Raw genomic sequence first — 16,204 nt, 5'->3', positions numbered from 1 at the left:
GACGGATACGGATGAAATTCGCGGTTCCGATTTTTTTGCACACCCCTACCGACTACCCCTACTTATTTGGGCCTAGGACCAAATGATAAATTTCCTTTTTTTTCCTTTCTTTAATAGCCCATTACCAGTTACTTACTGCCTCGCTTCGCCACTGCTGCGAACAACATGGTGGTGCTGGACCGCTGGTGGTGCTATTGACAATTTAAGACCGGCCAATAGTGATGAGTCATCTCTCTCAAAGAAAGGGAAAAAATGGCACCAAAAAAGAAACCACAGCAAAATCAACAATCGAAGCAAAACCAGAAGAAAAAAACCCCAGCTTCATCATCATCTTCTAATTCAGGTCCCAAACTTCAAATATCAGCCGAGAATGAACAAAGATTACGAAGCCTTTTACTTAACAAATCAAACAACAACAAGTCCACCACCACTACAACTTCCACCGCTGGTGCTGGTGGTGGTGAAACCATTTCCAAAGCTCAAAAAGCTAAAAGACTTCGAACTATTTACGAAAAGCTTTCTTGCGAAGGATTTACATCAGACCAAATTGAACTTTCTCTTTCTAATATCCATGTAAATTTCTATGTTCCCAATTTTTATTTAGGGTTTCAGTTGTTATTACGTTAGTTTTAAATTTGGGTTTAAACCTTAATTTAGGGTTTTGGTTTTTTAGGATGGAGCTACATTTGAGGATGTACTTGATTGGCTTTGCTTAAATCTTCCTGGAAATGAGTTGCCGTTAAAGTTTTCTACTGGTACTCCTATCAGCAATGAAGGTATAGTACATGCATTATGAGGTTATGTATATATCGAAAGCTACTCGTGGTTCTTCTACTGACAATTGATACTTGTTTGGTGCAGGGTTAGGAGGATCGGTGAGTATTATATCTGGTTCTAGGGATGATTGGGTTCCTTCATCTAATCAATCTAGAGTAATTGATAAACCAATGGATGGAGTTTCGATTAGAACTAAAGGGAATGTTGATGACAAGACTTTGGATTTGCGGCAACCGTCTCAAGCTGATTGGATTCGTCAGTACATGGAGCAACAGGAAGAGGAAGAGGTACTTAATTGAGACTTTTAATGACATTATTATTATCTCAATATAAGTTCTATAGGCAAACAGCATAAGCATAAAAAATCCTCAGAACGATATGTATTATAGAACAACCACATATGCATTAAACAGCCTGTGCACAGTAGATGTCATATGAAACAGTGGAACTCAGGAAAAAAAATCTAAATTATGAGTTTCCCGATATCTTTGCTTATTGACTAAAATCACTCGGTGTTATGTGGAAGAAGACTACTCACATTTCATTTGGCCATACTAATAGACATAGATTAAACACAACAACTGTAGTGCTGCATGTTTCTACGGAAATTCTTACATACCTTGCATTACTTACAGGATGATTGGGAAAGTAGGACAGACGATTACAATCCTAATCATTACATTGCCAAAGATTCTCCCAAAGAGGTATTTGTCTACCTTACCAAGTTGTTAACATTGTTACTAGTGCTTAATGAACTAAATTGATGAATATACTGTATATGTGTAAATGTAAATTTATCAAGAGCTGCCCATGTGCTTACATTGTTTCTGCAAGTAAGTTTCATTTTGAGTTGCTCCATGCTGTCTGTAGTTTTTGTTGCTGCACTCTGATTAAATGCCCCTGTCACTTCTGATAGGTAAGTTACTGTTTTCTTCCTTATGGTTCAAGTACTTTCTTAAGATTTCACCCAAACCTAGCTTAGTAAAGCAGTAAGCGTGTAAGATGCTATGCGCTCCATAGCCTGAGTTCAAACCTTTAATATGAGAGATTTCCACCCTTCTACTTGCCGAATTAAAACTACTGAGATAAATAGCTGCAAGTGCCAAATTGCAATTTTTTTTCGAGTGTTTTTTCCCCATCAAATGTGGTAGTTTGCTACCTTGATCTCTAGTCCCAATTGTCTCTAACACCCAGTGTAAAACAAACCTCTAGTCTCCACCCAAAATATGTTTTCTGTCTGTATACACTGTACAGTTCTATACTTCTAACCAAACCTTCATTGGGATATAAGTAATTTAAGATCTTCATAGAAGCAAGATACGTAATATGCAGATGAAAATTTGGTGTGTTGTGTGCCATGTTATCCTAAGGTTATTTACTTTCATTATCAGTTTGATGTTCTCTGCGGTCAGTTGGATTGGTATCCAAAATAGCTACGAACTCGTCGCACATTTTATTTCATTTATCATCAGCATATGTATAGAATATCGAAATCCAATCTTATAGTCATTATTATCTGTTGCAACCTCATTAAACTTGTACCTAGGTAGTCCTTCGCCAAAAGCTCAGCATTTCATTTTGTTGGCATCACAAGTATTCAAAAGGAGTTGCTAGTGTCACTCTAAAGGGATTTTATCATATATACTTATTTATTATTGTATAATATAAAGCTACGTATTTTTTGTTCAACGTCTATAGAAACAGTAGATGCCCAGATACTTATACAGTTGTACTTGTAGTTTAAAGCAAGGCATCAATGTTTTGTCTATTTCCACCTAAACGAGTATTTATTATTCTTACTTTGATGGACCGTCCTTTAGTAGCATGAAATCCTATCTTCCTCCCCATGTCGGAGGTTGATGGTTCGACCCTCGTAAAACTCATCTTATATTCCTCTTAGTGTAGGAGTGTATATTGTAACGGGGTTAGGGCGGGCTGGATTCCTAATTACAAATAAACTGATTAAATTAATCAAAATCCATGCGTGTAACTGTGTGACTCTTGTTACCTTTATTTGTAGCATGGTATCTGTTGTCACATACATACTTAAAATGGTCATATACTGCGACATTCCTGCTCTTGTGATGCTGACCATGGACTTCTTTCATATTGCTAGACCTCTGATCCCAGCTTACGTGCTATTTCAATTGCAAAAGAGTACCACATTGCGAGGTTAGAAGCTGCAGAAGCCAAAGAGAAAAAGGATAAGAAAAGTCAGGAACAGGCAGGCAATATAATTCGCAAGCTTAAGCAGGAGATGTCTGCTCTAGGTTTTTTCTCAGTCTTACTGTTTTGTCTTAAACATCAACATTCATTGCCAATTTTGATATTTACATGTATTATCTATGCAGGCCTGTCTGATGACATTCTGGATTCAGGGATGGAAAATGAAGTTGCATCTGCTGATGTTTCCCAAGATATCATTTGTGAATTCAAGGCTACCAGTGACCCTGAGACCAAAAAATTATGCGATGGGGAAAATATGCCAGATTTCTTCAGCGATCATGTTGTGCTTCCAGTTAATGAAGATGGTATGGACCATAGCTGCTCTAAAGAATGGGATCGTGCTACTGATCATGTACCAGTCCAGGAAATTATTTCTAAGCAAGACGAGGAGGCAGAGGTAGAGCTTGGTGATTTATTCTGCGAAGAAACCTCTGCAAGCGCAAGTTTACCTCCAGAAGTGTTGAATTCCCAAAAGAAAGAAAAGGCGGCACTATTGTCTGGTGGTTACTTTTCATCCAAGATTGATGAAATATGGAAAAAGGTGAAGAAATCCGATATGAGACTCTTTTCAATTAATTCAATTTTGCTTACTTATGCTGCTAATAATTAGTTTATTGCAGCACTGATACTTGAGATTTGAATTCGCACTAAAGCATTTGTCAAAAATTTGTATAGAAATTACTTCAGTTATTTGATTAATCAGTTCTGCTATTAGAATTGAAGTATTTCTTTTGATCTGTGATGCTCTCTTGAAGAACAGGGGGATCCACCAAAGCTTCCAAAGGCGGTCCTTCATCAGCTCTGTCAAAGGTTAGGATGGGACGCACCGAAGTTCAAAAAGTTGACTGGAAAAGTAGGTAGATACAGCTACGCTGCCAGTGTATTGCGTACTGCTAGTGGTCGGGGTAAGAGCAGAAAACATGGAGGTTTGATTACCCTTCAGCTTCCTGACCCAGAAGAATCATTTGAATCAGCTGAGGTATTATTGATTTTGTTCAGATGATATGTAATTTACAGTGGTGTACTGTTTCCTCCTTGTTTTAGTTGATGGATGAGTTAAAAAAAACATAAGCACCTCGATCCACTTTTAAAGATTTAGCTTTTATATTGGGCAGATAAACTGTATTGTTTAAGCTGAAAAGATATTCGTTGCAGGACGCACAAAATAGAGTTGCTACATTTGTACTACATCAATTATTTCCAGAACTTCCTATTCACAATCTAGTTACAGAGCCATACTCCTCGTTTGTTAGAAGATTTGAGGAAGGTAACCTCGCACATGCTTATATATGTATATATATATATATATACATACATTTTCCTAGCACATTACGGGTTGCTTTTTTTTTTCTCTTAATGATACAACTGAGTTAGTGGGCTGACATGCATAAATAAATTTATAGGAGAGTCGTTCACCAGAATAGAAGATAGTATGGAATCTAGAAGAGCTAATTTTGTGGATTCATTGCTGAGTGCCGAGAGTCCCGGATCAAATGCTTTTGTGCATACCACGAACATTTTTGAAGGAAAGCTTGAAGAATCACATGTTCAAGAAGATCTGGAGTCAAAAACAAAGAGTAAGTTTGTTATAATTAGTTTCATCTTATTTCGAGTCTATATCTTGTCACCAGCTGTAACACAAAAAATTGGAGAAAGATAGCAAAAGGTTCAAAAGTAAAATTAGTTAGTGCACATTAACACAACTGGAACCAAATATACTTACTTTTCGCAAAAAAATCTTACATGCTTGATTTTTTTTCCTCATCTGAAAGGGAAGTTCTCTTATCCATCGGCATTTTCTGTTTGTAAGGCCTCAAGCACACTTTTCACCCCAAGAGATGATTCCGCAGGTTTATGATTTGGACTATACAATCTAATATTATTCCGACAACTAATTTAGCCAATCAGGCTGATGTTTGTCAAGTATTCATCTTATACACTAACACGCTTTATATTAAATTCACATGGTTTAATGGGCTATGTTATTAGTCATAATTGATATGCTCGTCTTTTTGTTATAGCTTCCAGCATTTTATTAATCTTCTTACTGATTGTTAATCATCTTAATCTTCTTTCTGATTGTTTATCATCTTTCCTTAATTTGTACTGAACTTATAGAAACTAATAACTACAAGGAAAAAGACAGTGCTTATTTGAGACAAGAGCAAGTGAAGAAATCAAAGACACAGAGATATAAGGTTTGTGATCATCTGCTTCTTGTCTGTCTAGTCATACAGTAGTATGCTTTTGCAATTGGTTCTCTTATTTTTTTTATTTAAAAGGACTCTTCTGCATTTTATTTGTTTCTTTCTGTAGTTGAATACTTCAATTATGTTCAAGGTTTGAACGGTCGATATTTTCGGCATTGTAGTAAGTTTTTTTTTTTGATCGATTGTAGTAAGTTGACATACTGAGATGTCCAACCGGGGCAGTAATACAAATCTTCATCTCAGCTTCAGTAAAAGTTTCTCTGAATGAAGGAGGATGTTGTTATTCAAGATTCTCATTGTTTAATTTCTTAACAGTGCTCAACTGCATAACCGTTAATGCTTCTTTGTGCACTTTTCTGGTTGTGGTATAAGAATAACAATTCTTTACTGCATTTTCTTTTCTACTGATTCTATAGGACATGTTAAAAGCCAGAGCTTCTCTTCCGATAGCAGAATTGAAGGGGGATATGTTGCGGTTACTGAAAGATAATGATGTTCTTGTTGTTTGCGGTGAAACAGGTTGCGGAAAGACCACACAGGTAATTAATAGACATTGGCCCTAATTTTTTAGACCTGAAAAATAACTAATTAGATCCTAGAATTACTTTTGGCACCCATAATGAAATAACTTAGAAGTTAGCATAGGTGGCACAAATAGAAATATGTTCAACAATATGTTATCTCATGGTTATGTGTGTTAATTACCGTCATTGCGAAGAACTGACGGGATGTATACCCATACGTACTTTTCTGTAGGTGCCGCAATTCTTACTGGATGACATGATTGAAGCAGGACGTGGTGGATACTGTAATATTGTTTGTACACAGCCAAGGAGAATAGCGGTACGGATTTCCTACTCGACTTTATAGGTTAGTACTATATAATGCCCAAACCTAATTTTGCTTCAACCATAATTAGGTATAATAAATATGTATGAATAACAACTGCAGTTCTCTTGTACCTAACAATGAGGTAATTTGGCTCTTCTTAGATAAGAATGAGAGGTGGGGATGTATGAATCGTTCTTCTTCTACTCCCATCTATCTTTTGCATTTTATATATTTATCTAATTTATCTTTGTTGGCAAACTGATAAAATGTCATGTCTAGCCTAGCTATAACACCGTCTGTTACTAATTAAACTCATTTTTATTTGAACTGCAACCGGTATGTCTCGTGATGTGTTTTTGAGAAAAATGCAAGCTATGATGAGAAGATTGAATTTTGTACAGGACAATATACAATTCAGAGTTCATCCATATTTTATTCCTTGTAATATTATTAGGTGCGGAAATTTTAGCCATACGCATCTAAATTTTGGTTTGATTTTGTGCTTTTCGTGTAGGCAATATCTGTCGCAGAAAGAGTTGCGGATGAGCGATGTGAACCATCACCAGGATCAGATGGTTCCTTGGTTGGTTACCAGGTTCGTCTTGATAGTGCAAGGTATTTATGCATCTCTTTGGTATTGAATTAGATAAGTAAAACTTTCTGCTTCATAAATAACTGTACTTCTGCTTCACAAAAAAAAAAAAAAAAAAAAAAAAAAACAGAAACAAACTGTATTTCCTATTTAATTGTTGTTAGTATATTCTGTTTGGTTTTTAAATACCTGGATACAAATATACTGTTTCAGCTTCAATTTTCATGTTTTGAACATCACCATTGTCAGTTTTGCAATAGTTAGAGGACACTGCTTCATGTCACCCGAACTTTTTGCAACTAATGCTGGAACCAGATGTTTGTTTTCAGTAGATAGGCACGACCCGTGACACATTAGTAATGCTTGAATTGGTTGCCTAATTGGTATTTTTGAGACAGAATTAGACACTTCAAATGAATCAACTTTGACATGCCTTCTTAAATATCAAACTTTCTTCATGTATTGGACTATTAGTATTACCCCCATCTACTCTTGAGTCTTGATTCGAGTAAAGAAGAGTAACTGCATGCTGTAGTTTTGTTTCAGTTTGAATGCCTAGGATTTTCACTAGTGTTTATAGTTCACTTCTGAGTTGGAGACATCAATGTGACTATCCTATTGTTAATATTTCTAGATTTTCGAAGTGTATTGGATTGCCGTATTTCCCAGCTTGTTGTTTAGCAGCATCTTGCATGCTGCACTTGGTGTTGATTCGGCCTTTTACAATTAATTGGGAGAATTGTTAATCTTTCATGGACGACAACATTTTCTTTTTCTTTCCTTGGCTTGTCACGGATAGTTTTTCGTTTATGCTTCGTGCCACTACAAGTATTATTCTTTAAAAAGATAACGCTATAGTTTAACCCTATGTTGGTTTTACATAATTATATGTCCTGTACCCAAAATAAATATCTGCCAATATATTCTCTCTGATGCTTGGATTTTTTGTGCATATTTTCTTGTGATATTCAGGAGTGAGAAAACAAGACTTCTCTTTTGCACTACAGGCATCCTTCTTAGGAAGCTCGCAGTAAGTTATTATTCTTCTAATGGTTGGGTTGCTTATTGTTTTGTCAATTCCCCTTCATCCAAAACTATAAGTGAGACTCATAGATAGCGAATATGTGCCAGCTCTTCTATCAAATCAAGAAAGTGATACATATACATACATATATGGACCTTGTTTTTGTTATTATAATGTTTGTTTTCTTTGTATGTGTCTGGAACAACGAATTTTTTTATATCTCTTTGTTGTACGTGGGGATGTGTATTTGTCCTGTATTATTTTCTTTCATGATAGTTCTTTGACTTTGTAGGGGGACAAAAACTTGGCCAGTATCACCCATGTAATAGTTGATGAAGTACATGAACGATCTCTGTTGGTGAGTTGGTCAAATATGTGTTTTATTTACTAATGCTGTATGCCTAAATGTTAGCCATTTATTCTTTTTCATTATACCATTTCCATGAAATACAATCTACTTTCCAGTTAAATTGATTGGTTACTTCTGTAACAGGGTGATTTTCTACTCGTCGTTCTGAAGAACCTGATTGAAAAACAAGCTGCTCAGTCAACAGAATCCACACCCAAACTGAAAGTTGTCCTCATGTATGTTTTCGCACACAGCGGATATTAACTTGCTCTTGCATATCCCATGTCATTGCTCATGGGTTTAACCTAGTTTTTTTTTTTGATTAGTATTGAATTGTTTGGTTCTCTAATTTCTGTTTCCATGTTTAGGTCTGCAACAGTCGATTCAACTTTGTTCTCCAAATACTTTGGGAACTGCCCCGTTATTAACGCAGAAGGAAGAACGCATCCTGTGTCCACGTATTTCCTCGAAGATGTCTATGAAAATCTCACTTATTGCCTTTCTTCGGATTCTCCAGCTTCTATGAATAACATGTCCGCAACTAAAGAAAAGGTTTGCTGTTGTTTGGTCTCGCTAGTTGGATTTGTGGATGTGTACCTCGGCCAAATATCTATCTTTTTTACAATTAAACGTGAAACCCTTGTTTGGATCTTCTCTTTTTTACTTCTAGATACTTCCACAAGAACAACTCATGTGTTCTGGTAACTGTACATGGTTATCTTATACCAATATATCATTAGGTATTTGCCGAACGTAGATTTCAAATACTCTAACTTGTGAAATCTTTCTTTGTGTAGCTTCGAGGAAATCCTGTGGACAACCACAGGGGAAAAAAGAACCTTGTGCTATCTGCTTGGGGGGATGACGCTGTACTCTCTGAGCATGATATTAACCCTCATTATGATCCAAGTTCTTACCAGACTTACAATGAAAGAACTCGAAATAATCTGGTAAAGGCCTTAGTGTATTCTTCATTGACTTAAATTCCAGTTTCTATGAGTTGATATATCAAATACATTTAACAGTGGTTTCTCTGAATGCCGTCTTTACTCGATATTTCTAACAACGTGTTTGGTTATTATGTTTGGGTAGAAAAATTTAAATGAAGATGTTATTGACTATGATCTCCTTGAGGACTTGGTTTGTCATGTTGATGAAAGCTATCCTCCAGGTGCCATACTAGTTTTTTTACCTGTGAGTCCTACAGCTCTAAGCCATGTACTTTATCAGTTGAACAATCTATGGCGAAGTTATTGCGAAATGTTATTTACTGATGCTCATTAACTTTCATTTACCTTTCTTGTAGGGAGTTGCAGAAATTTACGCGTTGCTCGACAAACTCTCTGCTTCGTACCAGTTTGGTGGGTTATCGTCTGATTGGCTTCTCCCTCTACATTCCTCTTTGGCATCTGGTGATCAAAGAAAAGTGTTCTTAACTCCCCCAGAGAATATACGCAAGGTGATTGCTTTGACATAATGTTAGTAGTTTTTGTAGTGGCATGTCTTTATTTGATAGTAATAGTTAATCTGGGTTTTCTTCTCTGTGTTTGTTTGATGCAGGTTATTGTTGCCACAGATATTGCAGAAACCAGTATAACCATTGATGATGTTGTCTATGTAGTCGATTGTGGAAAGCACAAGGAAAATCGCTACAACCCACAGAAGGTTCTTCTTCTTCGTCTAATTCTTAAAAGTTTTGAAGTTATAAAATCTTGATTAGTTGTTTTCGAGTCCTGGAGGGGTCTTAAAGTTCTCCTTTCTTGTATTTTTGGGCTCTCCTCTTATTACTCCTAAATTGCTAAAATATATCGCATCATCTCTTATTTGTGGGTTTATTAGCAGTGAGATAAAACTTCCAAATTTTTAGTCGCGGTATCCCTAATACCTTTCTCCATTTCACCATTCAATTTTTTCAAGCCAGTATGTCTAGAATGTAATTTCAAGGTGCTGATTAAGTAATTTGTTTCTGTTAGAAATTGTCAAGCATGGTAGAGGATTGGATATCTAGGGCAAATGCAAAGCAACGTCGTGGAAGAGCTGGTAGAGTAAAACCTGGAATTTGCTTCTGCTTATACACGCGCTACAGATTCGAAAAGATCATGCGTTCATTTCAGGTATTGTATCACCACACGACTAAAGGTTTTGGACGTTTTGGTATGAGAAATAAAAACTGAAATGCTTTATCTTTATAGGTACCTGAGATGTTGCGCATGCCGTTAGTGGAATTATGTCTACAAATCAAGTCTCTTTCTCTTGGATATATTAAACCGTTCCTTCTAAAGGTGATTTTAGTCTCTTTCTCCCTGAGACTTTATACCTTGATTTGGAAATCTGGTTGTTTATTATTTATGTTTTTAACGTCTTAGCTTGGGTTTTACATGTGCAGGCAATAGAACCTCCAAGGGAAGAAGCTATTTCATCAGCACTTTCTATATTATATGAGGTACTTCGAATTTCTATTTGCAAAACAGAAATTTCAGTCTTGGATCAGCTAGATCTGTTTTTTTTTGTATCGACTGTGATTTGAACTTTCTAAAAGTAGGGTTTAACTTTTTTTTTCTCAAAAGTTTGTCCATATGTGATGTTAGATGTCTAAGTCGAGAAACGTATATGCTTTTGCACAACATTATGTGTGTGCCTATTCTTTTCCGAGAAAAATAACTGGAGCTCTAAAGATAATCTCACTATACAGTTCATGTATAACAGTACTACAGTAGTTTCATGTGATTAGCTGTTCCACACAATCTTAATATATCTCCAGATTCTAGCAAACTTCAGACTGACAAATATTTCTTTTGTATGTGTGATTGTTGTTATATGGCAATGGAATTAGGTTGGTGCTGTGGAAGGGGATGAAGAGCTGACACCTCTTGGGCATCATTTAGCCAAACTACCTGTTGATGTTTTGATAGGAAAGGTTTGGTTGCTGATAGTAATTTTGATTACTTTTCTTTTTGATCTATGTCTTTGCTTGGATTTAATTCCCCTAGTTGCCTTTTGAAATTCTTCTAAGATTTTCACTTTTTGTATTTTTGTCCAAACATCAAACTAACTGGTATTTCTTTTATCCGGTCCATAAATTTCCAACGAATACCTTTTTCGGTTTTTCCTTGTGTGCTTTCACACTCTTAGTTGTGACACATTTACAATCTTCATAAAACTTCTTGCAAGAATAAGTGCTCATGGATCCGATTCAAGAGTCCGTGGGTTTCATTTGTTTGTACTTGTTATACTGCATAGTGATTTACATTAGGTGGTTAATACGGAGGATGTCAGAAATGGGTACGTTAGCTTATATATCTTGTATATCTGTAACTCAACCCATTCTTTAGGGAGACCACTGTATTTTGTTAAAGAAATTGATTACATACGAAGTGTGAGTTTAGTTGGTATGCATAACAAATTTCTACAGAAACACTGGTGCCTCTATTTTGTTGACAGATATTTAATCAAGTTTCTTTTTGTTTCGTTTGCAGATGATGATATATGGTGGAATGTTTGGTTGTCTCTCCCCTATTCTTTCAATTTCATCATTTTTGAGCTACAAATCTCCGTTTCTGTATCCAAAAGATGAGGTCCATTCTATCAGCGATACCAATTCTTTACTTTTATCAACCATATATCTCTATATTAAAAGAATTTTAATAGTAAGTCTATATAATTCCAGAAAGCAAGTGTTGAAAGAGCAAAATTGTCTTTGTTGACTGATAAGCTGGATGGTGCAAATGATACAAATGATTGTGATAGGCAGTCTGACCACCTGGTAATGGTTGTCGCTTACAACAAATGGGCAAACATTTTACGCGAGGTTAGTAAACCTGTATGATCTATCTTCTTTGTGGAGTTGGTGCTTGTAGTCTGGTTACCATGCTTTATGAATTAAAAACTAATGGTGAAGTCATATGAAGGATGATAAATTCGTTTCCTGCAAAGCTGATTGATTGGCGACAGATCCAAAATTAAATTCTGATCATTGTAATGATTTTACATTTATAAAAATCACAAAGCGTGTAATCAGATGTAACAACTGGTTGTGTTTAATTGCTCTCGCAGAAAGGAGAAAAGGCTGCACAAAATTTTTGCAGTAAACATTTCTTGAGCAGTTCAGTTATGCACATGACAAGGTATTTCTTCTCTTCAATTTTTCACTCTCCAACTCCATGTTTGCCAAATGTCCTGTTTATTTCTATTTTCATATACCTAGTTCCTGTCCTAGCAATATTATCAATAGTGTAACAGCAAGCCTAAGGTAATAATTGTCAATAGTTGTACTACTGATTCCGAGACTAGTCATGCATTAGAGGCAGATATATCAACGATCTAGCAAATGGATATTATGAACAGAGGTGGTGCTTTCAGCACTAGACCAATCATTTCAGTATTGCAGCTTAAGAGTGACAGACTAACTCAAGAATAAAGTCTAGTAGATTGCCTTCACTTTCTTGCATGGCTTTGCTAACTTCTGTTATCTCTATGCTTCGTGGATCTGTGAAATTTTGTTTTATGAACGTCACATACATCACATCAGATTGTTGCAGCATTATTGTTTCACTAATTTGTCTGCGGATGTTTTAGGGATTTGCGTATACAATTTGGGAATTTGTTAGCAGATATTGGGTTCATCAATCTCCCACAATCTTTCCAGGTACTAAAATCTCGAATTACATACTATCAATCTGACTGCAGTTTTCAATTAGTTTATGATGTTTGTCACAGATCTTTTTAGCCTAGTTGGAAAAGAATATCTTTACCACCATATAATATGATATTGTTTTAAATTTGGTTTATTGATCTCCAAAAATATGCTTCATCAGAACGATATAATTGTAGCAGTGTTCTGAAGCACCGCATTTTGGAATATTACTGGTCAAAGTGCAATCATAAAGTTTTTCTATAATATGAATCATAAGCATTTTGCTCCATCGACTTGACTAACTAGATTAGCGCCTTGGGTATATATATTTATCAACTCGCTGTATGTTGAGACTTTTGGAGTGTAGCTCAGCACCAGAGAAAGCTTAAGATCATAGATCTTCATGGAATTCCACTTGAGCAACCACCGATCAAGTTAGTGTAAAATGTAAAACGACTAACAAAGATATTAATGATCTGGAGTCTAAGCCCATTCATTCAAAAGTGGACCAAAACTGAAGTCTGAACTCTGAAGAATACTAATAAAGGGGTATACTACCCTCCTTAGGAATGGCCTAGTTGCTGCTACACCTCTATTTGATTTGTTATATTTGATCTGGTGACCTGCTCAACTTTCACTTATTGAATATTAAGAGTGCTCTGTTAGACAAATTGTTTGTGAGTATATTGAACTCTTCTATTGAGACCTTAATGAGGATAACTTGGAGCAGGCTGGCAAAATGAAAGACAAACTTGACACTTGGTTTGCTGATAAGACCCAACCGTTCAATAAATATTCGCAACAATCTGCCGTTATCAAGGTAACTTCTAATATTACTATTTCCAACATTAGTTATTTTTCGCAATTATTATCTCCCTAAAACCAATATTTTAAGAGAACATTTCTTCTGCCTCTGTATTATATATCCTCATGTTAAAATGTAGTCTTCTTAGAGTCTAGACCATATTTCAGTGGGTTGTACTGTGAATTGGTTTTGCAATGTATTGTATGATTTTCATCTCACATTAGGAACTCGAGTGTGTCGCACCAATTCATCTGAGACATAACTCAATATTTTTTTTCAGTCAATCTTATGTGCAGGTTTATATCCTAATGTGGCTGCAACTGAAGATGGAATTGTTGGAGGAGCTCTAGGAAAAAATCTTCAGCAAGTTACTAGTACTGCAACGAAGGGAAATCCGTTTTGGTATGATGGAAGAAGACAAGTTCACATACATCCCTCTTCTATCAATAATGGTTCAAAAGTTTACCGCTACCCATTTCTTGTCTACCTTGAAAAGGTATGCTTTTTCTTTAGCCCTTTGTGAAATTCCTCACTGGGTTATTGTTCATTATACTGTGACAGTGTGACTGCTGATTGCCATTTGGTTTACTTGAGTTATGATCTGCTATAGTGGTATTCATTCGAGCTGGAAAACTGCTCAACAGTTAAGTTTTCATTTGTGGAAATCCTCAAAGTCGACTAGAGACCCGTTTATAGAAACCAAAAGACATGCGAAGCTTATCCATGCGACCATGCGTAACCTATCATGTTCCAGATTCTAATGCTTAGGTCAATCCTCCAGTTGGATGTTTTTCTGCAAGGCGTATATCATATTTACTCAAATGTTATGAATTTTGACTTTTATGTCTAATTTACTTCTTTGGAACTGGTGTATAATGTACTACATTTAGTTAATAACCACTCCACATTCTTTAGTCCAGAAAGTCATTTTTATTCCATGTATTGCCCAATGACGATTTACTTTTTTTTTTCCCCTCAGGTGGAGACCAACAGAATATATCTGCGAGATACTAGCATAATCTCTCCCTACTCTATTCTTCTGTTTGGCGGTCCCATGAACATCCAACATCAGGTATTGCTATAGTAATTGCAGTGCAAATATTGTCTGTCTATAATGTTTGCTTGTGTCAGGCTAAATACTTAGCACACTAGGTGTCCATTGTAGAAAATACTGCTTTTCATGAAAATCAATTGTTGCAGCAGCATGTGAACCTTGGTCATTTAGCTACAATTTGTTCTAGCTTTATCTGATGAATATTTTAAGAATCAACTGGCAGATACTTATAGTATCATTTGGTAAAGTACAATTCTATTTTTAGCCTTTTATTGCGGAGTCAAGACCTAAGAGTGATGATATCCTTTCTTGTGCGCTTTCTCAGTTAATAAAGTGGCTGTGTTGTTTGTTTTACTATTGCAGACTGGACTGGTTTCTATAGATGGTTGGTTAAAACTTTTAGCACCAGCCCAAATTGCCGTTCTATTCAAGGAACTTAGGTCAACACTTCATTCCGTTCTGGAGGAGCTGATCAGAAAACCAGAGGTATATAACATTTCCATAACTTTGCTTGAAGAGCATTTCAGGCAACAGGAGTTCAACCGCATCTATGTATTGTTGTAGATTGCTTTAACAGTTTTAACCTCAATTACTGAATTCATTAGCTAGAAATCGCAGTTCTGTTTTTGTTGTATTTTATCATAATTTGAGCTCATGATATTTCAGTCGATAAAAAGTTTGTTTGAATGAATTTCCCCAATGCCGTGCATATGTGTGGACAGTGATGATATAGCTTGATCAGTTATGTTGACTAAAATGTTTATCTGCACCTAACTAGATCTATCCTGGGCATCGTTTGCAACATTGCTCAGCTGCTGCCTCATAATCCGATACATTAATATTTGCTTCTTTGTTGATACCTCCTCCACATAGTGTTTATAATCAACCAATGCAGCCTTGAATTTGAGCTTAAACTTTCTCTTTTTCAGATCTCAGCTGTTATTGAGAATGAAGTCGTCAGATCCATCATTCATCTACTTCTAGAAGAAGAAAAAGCTCAGAAATAATTAGAGATTGTATACAGGGTACAGTGGATTCCCATGGGACAGGTTTTTTGAGCTTATCTTTCAACTACATATTCCTAGGTTTGCTTTACCTTTAATCTGAATGCATCTCTTTTTTGTTTTCTGTCATTCCATTGAGCTTTATTTGACGTGTCCTTGTCTCTGCAGTATGGGTGTTCATGCTAGTTTTTGATGGTCTTGGTGGAAACCATGTGAAATATTCAGCAGTGACATCGTTGCATCTTACTTGGACGGACTACAATATTTGCAACCTGGTCCTGACTCTCTAAAAAATTGTTTTGGCTCAACTTCAAGAACAAAGAAAATGAGACAACGAATAAGTGAAACTTCAATGATACTACATCAACACAAAGTTACATTCATTGGTGCCACAAGGCACTGGCTCTTGTGTACATAGGTTGGAATTTTGTAATTCATGTAATTGATGGATTCCTAATATAAATATATTGAAAACGGATCAATATTTTGTCAACTTGTACACACAGAAAGGAAAGATGCAATTAAATAACAAATTACATCTTCCTTTAGTCAGAGGGTTGAGGATCTTGTCCTTCATATACGTAGATTGAGACTAATCTCATAGTATCTTGTTTTGATTTCTAGCGAAATTCGCTAGTCTATTCTCTCTACTCACAACAGTTGTATTCCTTCAAAAACAGAGAAAAAGAAGAAAAAGAA

The 16,204-nt window shown here is 35.9% G+C and overlaps 1 protein-coding gene across 4 annotated transcripts; it reads left to right on the top strand.

Annotated features, from left to right (window-relative positions):
• Positions 1 to 223: 223 nt before the first annotated feature.
• LOC113306748 (DExH-box ATP-dependent RNA helicase DExH7, chloroplastic-like) lies at positions 224 to 16,053 on the top strand. Of its 4 annotated transcripts, none has more exons than XR_003338817.1 (35): positions 224 to 573; positions 674 to 776; positions 862 to 1,064; positions 1,413 to 1,481; positions 2,894 to 3,047; positions 3,129 to 3,544; positions 3,764 to 3,982; positions 4,159 to 4,270; positions 4,407 to 4,580; positions 5,122 to 5,201; positions 5,630 to 5,752; positions 5,970 to 6,056; positions 6,559 to 6,659; positions 7,609 to 7,666; positions 7,953 to 8,018; positions 8,154 to 8,245; positions 8,378 to 8,561; positions 8,807 to 8,959; positions 9,102 to 9,203; positions 9,316 to 9,468; positions 9,570 to 9,674; positions 9,983 to 10,123; positions 10,202 to 10,291; positions 10,396 to 10,452; positions 10,843 to 10,926; positions 11,486 to 11,584; positions 11,677 to 11,817; positions 12,063 to 12,133; positions 12,585 to 12,654; positions 13,373 to 13,462; positions 13,728 to 13,943; positions 14,427 to 14,519; positions 14,865 to 14,987; positions 15,431 to 15,586; positions 15,674 to 16,053. XR_003338817.1 is itself a non-coding variant. In XM_026555658.1 (35 exons), exons 1-34 carry the CDS (start codon positions 253 to 255, stop codon positions 15,506 to 15,508), a joined length of 4,428 nt encoding a protein of 1,475 aa, XP_026411443.1. In that variant the 5' UTR covers positions 224 to 252; the 3' UTR covers positions 15,509 to 15,550; positions 15,674 to 16,053. The 4 variants fall into 4 exon arrangements, 2 of the variants coding, with proteins under 2 accessions (XP_026411443.1, XP_026411444.1); XM_026555658.1 differs by having other exon boundaries at positions 15,431 to 15,550; XR_003338818.1 differs by having other exon boundaries at positions 457 to 573; positions 658 to 776.
• Positions 16,054 to 16,204: the final 151 nt, after the last annotated feature.

This window comes from Papaver somniferum, chromosome 8 (genome assembly GCF_003573695.1).
Source record: "Papaver somniferum cultivar HN1 chromosome 8, ASM357369v1, whole genome shotgun sequence".
In the NCBI taxonomy this organism is placed as follows: domain Eukaryota; kingdom Viridiplantae; phylum Streptophyta; class Magnoliopsida; order Ranunculales; family Papaveraceae; genus Papaver; species Papaver somniferum.
Note: the sequence above shows the minus strand (reverse complement) of the source record. Positions and strands in the feature narration are given on the sequence as shown.

Coding starts and splice junctions, on each gene's coding strand:
- LOC113306748 (XM_026555658.1), top strand. CDS start 253: ATGGCACCAAAAAAGAAACCACAGCAAAATCAACAATCGAAGCAAAAC. Junction 3,545..3,763: donor TTGATGAAATATGGAAAAAG/GTGAAGAAATCC, acceptor CTTGAAGAACAG/GGGGATCCACCAAAGCTTCC. Junction 4,581..5,121: donor TCTGGAGTCAAAAACAAAGA/GTAAGTTTGTTA, acceptor CTGAACTTATAG/AAACTAATAACTACAAGGAA.